General features: G+C 50.7%; 1 protein-coding gene across 1 annotated transcript; it reads left to right on the forward strand.

Moving 5' to 3' along the window:
• Positions 1-5867: 5867 nt before the first annotated feature.
• Positions 5868-10544, forward strand: KLF18 (KLF transcription factor 18). Its single transcript, XM_056845260.1, has 3 exons — positions 5868-5960; positions 8101-9076; positions 10344-10544. Exons 1-3 carry the CDS (start codon positions 5868-5870, stop codon positions 10517-10519), a joined length of 1245 nt encoding a protein of 414 aa, XP_056701238.1. The 3' UTR covers positions 10520-10544.
• Positions 10545-12125: the final 1581 nt, after the last annotated feature.

Genomic DNA, 12125 nt, shown 5'->3' on the forward strand with positions numbered 1-12125 from the left:
TCAGAATTTGGGAAGTACTTTCTGTATGTAGGAAAGGAATGCAGAGGGTTCTCCTATTCTGAGGTGAATTACTCATTTTGCAGCATACTTTGTACCTGTGCAAATTTCCCTCTATCATTCAAAAAGAGAGACCCAGAAGACAATTATCTCTCTTCTGCAACCCATACAGTAATTTATACCTCATAGAGCAGGGGTGGGGAACCTTTTTTCCGCCAAGGGCCATTTGGATATTTATAACATCATTCGCGGGCCATACAAAATTATCAACTTAAAAATTAGTCGACCAAGCCCCAAGCAGGCAGCTGCCCCAGATGACACCCCCTCCCGTGTGGGCAAAGGGTTAACACAAAGGGTTAACACAGTTTCTTGGGCGGTCCTAGCAGCTCCATAGCTGATGACTCTTCTGCAAGGGGGAAAGAAGGTTCCTTTTCTCGGCAAAACAAACTCACATCTGCCTTGAATAGGCTATTCCTGTCCACGGGAGGGGGCGGATCACCAGTCTTAGATCCTTCTGAGCTAGAGATCTGCCAGGACCCACGAAGGGCCAGACCAAATAATTTCACGGGCCTTAAACGGCCCCCGGGCGTGACGTTCCCCACCCCTGTCATAGAGGATACAGCTGAGACCCCCCCCCCACAAGCGATGAAAACATCCTTGCTTGGAATACACAGCAAACATCACAAGTAGCCATTCTCATTAGCTGAAAAAGAAAATTGGCCTTGGAAGAAAACTGCCATGTACTACCGTTGTTAATAGGCATAGAACTCTAAGATCAGGTCAAGTGTACAACACGCACGCTGCTCTTACACTTAGAATGTTTGAAGCATTTCTTATGCAATTGCAAATATGTCTACAGACAAACAGTCCACTCCTGAAACCTGCAGCGGCTGGTGGATGGAGTGGTCACAGCACCACCACCACACCTCCACAGAGGTTTCCTGGCCACTACAAAGGGGGGGGGGAGGGCATTTCCCCAAAAAAAATCTAAAAAGGGGGGGAAGCCCCATAGAGAACAGCGATGCTGCACCAACAGAAACTGGCGCAGCACTGCTGTTACAAATGGGGGCATGCCTGGGATGAAAGGGATTCGGAGTCTGCCTACCGGCAGCCCTGTCCCCCAGAATGCCCCAGGAACGCCTCCCAGGATGCCGGCACGAGCACTTGCACCAGCGGGAGTCCAAGCCGGCATCCGAGGGCCGTGCCACCACGGCTGACTAGGGGGGCTGGTGCAAGTGGCACAATGCCGGCGTCTGTGCCAGTTTACATGGCGCAAGAGGCATGGATGCCGATGTAGGGATCATGTCACCTTCTAAGGTGATTCGACCGCTGCCGGTCTGGGAAGATGGTGCTGACTTTGATGGACCGAGGGTCTGGTTTGGTATAAGGCTGCTTCATGTTTATTGAAGGTAGAATCTACCTATGCGTTTGAAATGGTTTTGGGGTGACGGGTGGTGACTCAGTGGTGGAGCATCTGCTTGGCATGCAGAGGGTCCCGGGTTCGGTCCTCAGCATTTTCAGTTGGGGGGAACAGGCAAGTGGGTGATGGGGGGGCCCTGCCTGGGACCCTGGAGAGCTGCTGCCGGTCTGGGCGGACAGTGCTGACTTTGATGGACCAAGGGTCTGGTTCAGCATAGGGCAGCTTCATGTGTTCATGTGACCCCCTATCTCAGGAATGCACTCAAAGGGTTCCTTTTTATTTATTTAAATGCTGTTTGGCATTTTAGTGCATTCCTTAAGCATACACAATCTACATTCCTAAACTCATTTTACTCCAAAAAGAAATCCTGTTAATATAATGAGAGAAGGAACAGCGAAGAATCCCGTACCTGCAATGACTTGGAAGTCAATTCTACTGAATCAATGAGACTTAAAAATGTATTCAGGTTCAGAGTGACCAGCTATCTCTACTCCCTGTCTGACACAAACAGAGGGGGTACCTGGGGCCAACAGGTTGTTTTCCCTTGTCATCCCTTTATTGAAAGTCAGTAGCCATCTGTGCAGATTGCACACTGCTGTTCTCAGTTTCCCTCATCAGTTGAGATTGAGCAAGGAATCAAGACAGCATGATGCCCCTTGTACATCAGAGGAAGGCTTTGACCTCTATGCCCTGTTTGTTAGCCCTCCAGGGCAATTGTTTGGCCACTGTGTGAAACGGGATGCTGGATTGGATGGACCATTGGTCTGATCTAGTAGGGCTGTTCTTATGCCCTTATGGACATGTAGATTCAAGAATTGGATGAGTACATCTGATTGTCAAAATATGCAATATGTGACAATGTCCTGACTGAAAACAGAAGGCACATACATCCATGGGGGATCCATCTGTACATAGATATGAGCATTCATGTGACCAGATAATCCAGCTTTCTTCTTGCTGTATGCATGGAGACTCAAAAGGGGCTTTGGATATTTAAAACCTTTGGAGGGTTGGGGGAGAAGCAGCATGTGGGCTCTAACAAACTTGTTTTAATTATGTAAAACTGAGCCCAAATGCACATGGCTGTCTCCAAATCTCATAGAGTGTGAGCATCTTGATGTGGGTGAGGATGCAAGGGCCATTCTGAACAAGCTGCAGAAAAGAACTGATAGGTTTTTGAGACCAGCTTTCATGTAACAGTGGGGTTAGGACTGTATTCCCTTATCTACTAAACCTGCTACTTTAGCAAAGGGGTAGGACAGGAAGAGTAAGTAGTTGGTTGAACATTTAAAAAATGGGGGTGCATCAGGCATCTGAAACACTCTCTTTTTGCAGTTGAGAAGGCTACAGAGGTCTCTCCTCTGAAGCTTCAGGAGAACATTTATTTACATCTGCTCCCTACCATCACTTTTCCCTGTCTGAGACAGCCAGAGGTTCGGGCTTCAAAGGACCCAGAAGAGTACATCAATTGCTCTGCTGCTGGCCACACCACTTTTCTTGCCCTTTTATCCTGGCACGCCTCAAGCATATTCATTCTCATGGCAGCCATACATTTGCATTCTGTCTGGCATTACAGTCCAACTGGTGGTGTTTACCTTGCCCTGAGGACCCTAACCCAGCCTGCATGGCACAAAACCACTTGTTCCATCCCAAATGAATGAGAGAAATGGAAACCTCATATTTCCCCTCAAGTTAAATATTCAGAATGCACCAAAAATTGGGGGAATAAAGCAAGGGAAAAATGATAATCAGAATAGGCTGAAGCTTCAGGACTAAGGAATAACCACTAAGGAATTGTCTTGCAACATACATGGGAGTAAATGGATGGGTTATAATACTGCAGAAAAAGATTAGACATTACAGTGGATGTGAACATAAGCCAGCAATGTGGTTCTGTGACAATTAAGGCAAGTGTCCATTTCTACTGTGTCAGCAAGAGCTTTCCAGACTTGCAGTGCAATCCTATGTAGTGTTACTTTATTATAAGACCACTTATTTCAGCGGACTTAGACTGGAATAACTCTCCACAGTATTGCACTGATAGGGTGCTTTATTTTTAGGTCCCAGAAAGTGCTGAACAGTATTGCTGAACAGTAGGAAATACTTCACAGACAGCTACACAGATGATAAAGAATCAAGAAGGAAAATCTGGTCTGGAAAGGCTAAAGAAATGGGCATCATCCCAGCTCAGAAAAATAACATCAGGGTTTTCAAATATTTACACATATCTTAGAAGGAAAAGGGATATATTTTACCTACTGAGGATAACATAACAGAGGTTTTCTATGAAAGAGAAGTAGCTTTATTTTTTAAAACACAGTAAATTGAAATTAAAGAATCAAGATCAAATCAACATCCAGATATAACAGTGACAAAAAAAGAGGCTCAACGTTAGAAAGAACTTCCTAACTATAAAAGCAGCAACGGAACGTACTGTTGAAGGAAGCTGTAGAGCCCCCTTCTTGTGAGGCTATTACAAATTAGCATCTGCAATGATATCTTGGTGGTCAAAACTGCTGGTAGGTCATAACTGACCTATGGCGATCCCAGGGTTTTCAAGGGAAGAGATGACCAGAGGTACTATCTATAGGATATTCAATCTGGAGCAGCTCCATTGGCTCCCATCTACATTGTAAGTCTATTATTTTACTCTTTTCATGGTATACCTCCTGCTAGGGATGCAATATCAGTTATAGCAGTATAAAAGTGCTGATTTAGTGGCTCCTGGTTGTCTAGAAAACGCCCACAGTCCTCAAAGTCCAGAACTTTGTTAATACCCTCACACAAGAACATGCCCTTTTTACTCCTGATGAATTACAGCACCTTCAACTCTGGTTTCATACTTACAATGCAATCATAAGAACACTTTCCTGGGAGTAATCCCCACTTAGCAGACTTGAGTTGGATTCTGAGTAGACCTGATTAGGATGACACAGATAATAGTGAAACAGCTCAAATTCCATCGAGTGCTTTGAATGACTGGGGGAAATCCACTTTCCCTATATTTTAAAAATGTGAATTTACAAATAAATGGTGATTAATATGTCAAAAGGAGAATGTTGCCCTATTAAGGTAGCAGCCCACTGTGCGTCTACTTATAGTGAACTTAGAGAGTTGTATTTGTGGGTAATTTGACCAATTTGCACATATGCAACTCACAGCTAGGGACCCACTTTCCTGCTCTCTTTGGTTGGGGGAGGTGGCAACTGAGGTGGCTCAGACCTGATTTCTTCTTCAGTCGTAAATTATTATCTTGACACGGTATTTGTGTGGCAATGCACATGAAACCCACAGTATAAGATCTGTAATCATGTAACATAATATCTATCTTCTTCCACAGGAAAAACAGAGGAACAAATCACTGTGTTAAGCTCATAAGCCATGGAGATGCAGTTTGCCTGGACAGATTGCTGACAACAAGGACCAGCCACACTGAAGCAACCATCCCTGCGTTTCTGAACAGAATACAGGGAGGGTGAGAGACTTCTTTCTTTGGAGGCTTTCAAGAATGAGTAAAGGATTCTGGGGAAAGTTGAGGTATAGGCAATCATATGTCCACTTCAAAATACTTAGTTTCATCTGCCTTTCCCATTTCCTGCCCTGTGTCCACCACAACTAAAACAACATGGGTCCCACAGCAGCCGCAGACAGTGGTCCCCCCTGAATGTTTTAGATATATGGAACATCTACCCAAGGAACCCACCGGCAGCCTTCTCTCCTTTCTGCTTCATGAGGTAATGGGGAGCAATAACCATTGTTCATCTCCTTTGAGAATGGGTCTTGCAACCAACGTTGACTGGGCAAAACCCCCTAAGTCTTTCAGGGTCTAAGGTTGGAGTCCTGGGCACATTGGCTGCGCTAAACTCAGCCAGACTGAGGACTGGACCCGAGGACAGAGCTGCAGCTTCCCCCAGGGGCTGTATCCTGTCGCTGACTAAAAGCCCTGACTCTCAGGAGGGGGTTGTAATCCTGAAATCACTCGCTGTGAAGTAGCCATAGGGAAGCGCTACTGAGGATTTTGACCAGGTTGGTCTGCGGTAACCTAGGCGTGCTATCAGGACGACAACGATCGGGAAGGAAAGGGATGCCCCTTTGCTATTTGTACATTGCACGAATAGGCTGCCGATCCATTAACCCAAGTTTCCTTCCGTTCCACTTGCCTGGCGAAGGGATTGTGGTGGTGGGGGGGGGGGCGGGCGTGGCCGTCCCTTTTGTAGCCAAATCAGAAGATGAGGCTCATGAATATATACAGTTTCCCTCAGCCAATTGGCGCACACGACGGCTCTTAACAGTTTCGAAAGCTCCTGCTCAGCTGATTTGCTCGTTGGACGGGAGGAAACTTTTTCCTGCTTGGGGAAGGAGTCGGGCGCTCGCTCGCTCGCTGCCTGGAGGGGAGTCGCCGGACTTGGGGCAGGTGCCGAGCTCTTTCTCGGCCGGGCCAGCGTGCGAGATGAGCGCGGCCGTGGAGGACGCCGTCTTGCCGTCCATCGCCACCTTTGCCGGCTTAGTGCCGGTGGGTGAGAGGCCGCCCGAGATGGTCCAGGTGAGACGCCGCCCTGCCCGGCCGCTCCGGAGGATCGCGACTCGGCTTTCGCTTGTCCGCCGGCGCGCCGTGCCGGAGCGGGGAGCTTGACGAGGGGCCCTTCGAGTCGTAGGGGTGGGCGGCTTTTTTGCGCATTAACATCAGCTTCGGGCTTCAGAACAGCTGGGGTAACATCTGGCTGCCTGGGTTCCACCTTGCTCCCGAGGAGCTCAGGGTGATAAGCGTGTGCCCCCCCCCCCAGAATTACAACAACCCTAGGAGGTAGTTAGACCGAGAGGTTTCATAGCACAGTGACCGTCAACCTGGGTTTTCCCCACTCCGACGGGGCATCACTGTGGCTTACGATGGTCTTGCCTTGAAAGGGCTGCGCCTCTTTGAAAGAACTCCGTCTAAGAACTAGTTTGCCTGAGCTGGGGTCTGTTCCTGGCCTCATACAATGTAAAAGTCCCAGATAGGCCAGTAATTCATTTACAGTTCTAAAGTTTATTCGGAGTACAATTCCGTGGATTTTTTAAAAGTCCCGGTTGCAATTGCGAAGGAGAACGTCCCTGGCATTCATATCATAGAGTTGTCCTGAGATTAAAACCCTGCTGTAAACACTGAAGGATACCTAGAATACAGGTACAGCATAAATAACTCGGCCCAATCCTATCTATGCTTACTCCAAAAAACGTCCTACTGATTTCAGTGACTTGTTCCCAAGTAAAGTGTGCCTAGGGTTTCCACCTGACGGTTTGATCCAAGGTATGCAACTAGAGGGAATGTGGTGGCGTTTAGCTAGTCGAGCCGTTTTTGATGTGGCAGTGCTTGGGCACAAAGGTTTGCTGGAGTTCTTCTTCAGTTTTGCAGTCGGACCCTAAGCCTCAGATCTGAACAGCACGTTGCATAAATGGTGTAAGGAATTCCGGCCAGCAGGTTCCACGTTTTTAAAGCAGACCCGCTGGGGGAGGTGGCAATTTTGAGTGGGGGGGATGGTGGTCCGACGGTGTATCTGGAAGCGGGGCGGACGGGGCCTGCAGAGTGCTGGGGCGGTCCCGATCCGGAGCAGCACAACAGCCAGCGAGGGGTTAGTGTACTTGGCCCTTCTTTCCCCCCTCCCCCCCAAACTGCTCTTCCCTGTAGAGGCGTTGGCCTCAGCCGCTGCGCGCAATTCGCCCCCCGACGTTTTCTTCACGTGGAGCGTGAATCGTGTCTTGGCCCCGGGGGTGGGGTGGGGGGATCCTCTAGGCGGCTTGGAAGGGATCCCCTCTCAGCATCTAGGGAACAGGGAAGTCGGCGCCTGGGGTGTTTAGCTGGCCGGCCCGGCGTTTGGGATGCGGTCTGGGAGTCTGCCCATTCAGGAGTCGCAGCGTGGTGCGAGGGGCTGCGGGGCTTCCGTTCCTTACAAATAAACAGCAGAAGCCCAAAAGGTGCAATGTATGTATATATCAAAAAGTATCACAACCACAAAGTGTATGGTCAATAACACATATCCACAGACAGAGCCATACACAAATATACATCACATACTACAGCAGGAAAAGAGGAAGACCCAACAAGAGATGGATGGACTCAATAAAGGAAGCCACGGCCTTCAATTTGAAAATCTGAACAAGGCTGTCAAAGATAGGACATTTTGGAGGACTTTCATTCATAGGGTCGCCACGAGTCGGAAGCGACTTGACGGCACTTAACACACACAACTACAGAAATATTGAAAAGTTCCATAGTATGTGGTGTATATTTGTGATAGAGACATACGTCGCACCTTTTGGGCTTATGCTGCTTATTTGGAGTTGGTTGGTTTTGTAGCATAAGGGCTGGAGTGGCTGCCTGCTCCCCAAAGTTGCGAAATTCCGGTGGGGCAGGCCTGATTTCGGGGGAGCGGGGCAGGGACCCCAGCGGATTCCTTCCCGGCCCCCTTAAGGCCGACGTTGGGGGCCCTGAACTCGAGAGGGGGCTCGGGGCAGCCGAGCCAAGCGGGAGCGGAGCTGAACGCCGGGCGCGCCCTGCCCGTCGAGAGGCGCGCGGAACCCGTTTTTCAGGTCCGGGGGGGCCGGGAGCCGCGTGGGGCTCGGGCTCCCCCCGCGGAGCGCGCCGCCTCCGCCCGCCCCGCGCCCTGACCCCGCTCTTCTTCTTCTCCTCCTCCTCCTCCCGGCAGAGGCTGACGGCGCCTCACTTGGAGGCCATCAAGAGGGAAGCCGAGGAGCTGGGCCACTTCGTGGACTTGGACTTCATCTTGGCCCACACCACCACCCCCAGCAACGGGGGCCCGCCCGGCGGCGGCGGCGGCGGCGCGGCCCCCCACCCCAACTACCCCCTGCCCGAGACGCCCGAGAGCTGCGGCACCACCTACGACAGCGACGGCTCCAGCTACCCGCCCGCCGGCAAGTTCGCGGCGCCCTACGCGCCCAGCCCCGGCCACAGCTACATGGCCGAGCTCTTCACGCCGGACCTGCAGCAGCAGCAGCAGCAGGCGTCGTCGTCGTCGTCGCGGCCCTGCGACCTCCAGCCGCGCGAGTACACCGAGCTGCGCGCCCCGGCCTTGGCCCACCACTCTCGGGCCCTGCCCCTCGAGCACCTGCGCGTCAAGCAGGAGCCCGTGGACGGCCACGCCTGCATGCTGCGCGGGCCCCGCGACTGCCTGGGGCCCGCCCCCCTGGACCACAAGCCGCCCCTGGGCCAGCTCCACCCCCACCCCCAGCAGCAGCCCCAGCAGCTGGCCCACGGGCCCCTGGCCGCCTTCCCCGCCGAGCCGCTGGCCGACGTCCTGCACGCGCACCTGGGGGGCCCCCCGCCGGCCTTCGCGCGCCCGCCCCACCCCTTCCCGCCCCACTTCGGCGGCGGGCAGCTGCAGCCCCAGTTCCATGGACACTTCAGCGTCTTCCGGGAGCCCCTGGGCGGCCCCCCCCACCAGGGCCTGCACGGCCTGCTGGTCACGCCGCCCAACTCGCCCGTCTTGGATTACTACCCCCCCGGGGGGGGCCCCGAGGGCGGCGGCGGCAGTGGCAAGGCCAAGCGGGGCCGGCGCTCCTGGGCTCGCAAGCGCACCGCCACCCACAACTGCGAGTACCCGGGCTGCGGCAAGACCTACACCAAAAGCTCCCACCTCAAGGCCCACATGCGGACGCACACCGGTGAGAGGGGCGGGCGGGCGGGGCGGGGCGGGGGGCCAGGTCTCCCTTCATAACCGGCGGGAGGTTGGGGGGGCGGAGCCTGAGGAGGGCGGGGTTGGGGAGGGGAGGGGCTTCGATGCCATAAAGCCCAATGGCCAAAGCGGCCGTTTGCTCCAGGGGAACTGATCTCTGGTTGTCAAAAAGGGCCAGAGTCCAGGAGCACCTGAAAGACTCACAAAAATATTTTCTCAGAAGCTGTGGCTCATGAAAGCTCCTACCCTACCAGAAAATATTTTTGTGAGTCTTGAAGGTGCTCCTGGACTCTGGCCCTTTTTGACTACTGCAAACAGACTAACACGGCTACCCACTGTGAATGATCTCTGGTTGGCAACCCTAGCAGTGGGTCAATGAGGCAACGTAGGGAGGGGGGCCCCTCTCCCTGCCGGAGCCTGCAAGAATAAGCCACAAGAAACGCAGAGAGGTTTTCAGGCGTGTCCCAAATGGAGAAAGGGCGCACTCCCCACGGCGCCAGACGTGTACATGGCGGAGTAGTTGCTGCCAATAAGAATTGTACCATCTGTACATTTGCTGTCTGGTTGATATTAGTGGCCTTGGAGTTATTAGACGTGGCCAGCTGATACAGTATAGCCTAGGGTCGCCAACCTCCAGGTACTAGGTGGAGCTCTCCTGCCATTGCAACTGATCTCCAGCCGATAGAGATCAGTTCATTGGACTCTGTGGCATCGAAGTCCCTCCCCTCCCCAAACCCCACCCTCCTCAGGCTCTGCCTTAAAAATCTCTGGCAAAGAGGGAAGCTGCTTGGATGGGAGACCACCAAGGAAGACTTTGTAGAGGAAGGCAGTGGCAAACCACCTCGGCTTAATCATTTGCCTTGAAAACCTCTTGTTGGGGTCGCCATAAGTTGGCTGCGTCTTCAGGGCACTTTACGCATGCAGCTAGGAGACAGCAGCTGCACTGATATGCGTGGCTTGTTGGTAGACAAGGGGTAGGGGAACGTGCCAGCTGAGAGTACGCAGCTGGTTATTGCTTTTATTGCACGAGTTGAATGTTTTCTCAAAAGACCGGATCTGGTAATGTTAAATTTGGTTGTAAAGCTATTACATGGAGTCATTTCAGTGCAGGGAAATAGGTGAGGGCGGATCTCATCAAGGGAAGGGTGACAGGGAGAGTGCATTTTTTAAAAGTGAGTAGTCTCTAGTGGGCTTGGGCTCCGAGAGCGAATTTGCAATGCTTTTTGTCAGGCTAAAATTTCACTTTTCTTTCCCAGGTGAGAAGCCTTATCACTGTAACTGGGAAGGCTGTGGCTGGAAATTTGCAAGATCTGATGAACTAACACGCCATTACCGGAAACATACCGGCCACCGGCCTTTCCAGTGCCATCTCTGTGAGCGTGCCTTCTCCCGATCAGATCATCTGGCTCTGCACATGAAGAGGCATATGTGAAGCTTGGCTCGTTTCCAGAGTCACGGGGGAGGGGATGTGCGAGAGTTGGAGAAGAGAGGGGTGGGGGGGAATGCAAAGAGACTGAGAACTCTATTTATGAAGGCATGGATTATTTTCTTATTGGAGTAGCTGATTTTTGTATATATTAGTGAAGCATTTAAAAAAGAAGCCCATATTTAAAGAAGAAGCCCACATAGCTCTTCCATAGCAATATGGGAAAGTTTACATATTTAAGAGTGAATAGTTACACAGATCTGGCTGTAGCATGGCCCAAGGGTATACGGAAAACGGCCCTGAAGACTTGGTGTGTGGGCAGTATGGTGGTTGGTAGTATGTCCCTGCTGCTCCCTTCCAAGTCTTTGGTCTGCGTGCAGCCATTGTGTGTACATGATTTTGACTGTCTTGAGCTGTTTGTAAGATTTTAACTTTTGTATTTTTACTCTGTGGTGATCTTCTCTTGTAATGTACAAAGGCTCTGACTTTAACTACCTTTAAATTAGATATCCTTGATAGGGTGAGGACTAATGAAATCTGATGGAAATATACCACAGACAAAGAAGGCTTCCTGCAGAGGCCCGTGCCCCAGTATACTGGTTTGTCTTTATGGTGCTGCAACACTTTTTTTTTTGGCTGCAACACTCTTTTTGGCTGCAGCAAGACTTAACACCGCTACCCCTCTGAGAATGGCTGCTTTGGGCCTTCCATGACCAAGGGCCCAACACAAAAAAAGGTTCAGTGACGTGTTGGACCTGAAGTGAATTATGTGCATTTAAACACTGGCTTCTGCATACCCTTTAACATACTGTGGGGATGGAGATTCAAAGACAAATATTTGAGGTGACTTAACCTTTTAATTATGACATGACATTTGATATGTGTTTTATGGAACTATTCGTTGTTTGCTAGTACTCGGTTCCCATTTGCCAAAATAATTGCTGACGACTTGAAGGTTGAATTTGGAATAATACCACAAGATGCATTATTTGTGAGAGAGGCTGTATAACCAAACACACAAGGACCAAGTTCTGTTGGTGGGATGTAGAAGTCAGATCTGGTGACCAATATCCTACAGTTCAGTCCAAAGCATATTTACTCAGGCACAAGACTCACTTGAGTTTAATGGGGTTTAATCTAAAGTAAGTGTGCCTAGGAGTCTCTGTGCTTCCCCCCCTTCCTACTCAGGGATGCTGCCAAACCAGGACTAACAAATTCCTTAGTGCCTTGTGATTAATTCTGTAAATTAGCAAGACTTCTGTGCTATCAGGTTTGCAGCAAAAGCTGTGCCAAAGAGCCTTATGAAAGTAAAATGGAAACCAGTTGCTGGGGTGCCAGTCAACTGGAATTCTTGTGCAGTGTAATCCTATGTGTGGTTAAGGAAGCCACTGGCACTGAACTCAGAGGGACCTACTCCCAAATAAGTGTGTCAAGGATGGCAGCTATAGCTGATTGACTGTTTTATTTTTTGATCAGTTGACTGCGTTTGCTTAATTGCAATACCTCAAGGTGCTATTTAATATGCATGTAATTAAAAAAAGTCTTTGTTTTGGGGAAAGAGTCATCTTATCGAATCTGAGGTGCAGGGAATCTCTAGGACCCTCCCAGGTTC

Source organism: Euleptes europaea, chromosome 2 (genome assembly GCF_029931775.1).
Source record: "Euleptes europaea isolate rEulEur1 chromosome 2, rEulEur1.hap1, whole genome shotgun sequence".
NCBI lineage: Eukaryota > Metazoa > Chordata > Lepidosauria > Squamata > Sphaerodactylidae > Euleptes > Euleptes europaea.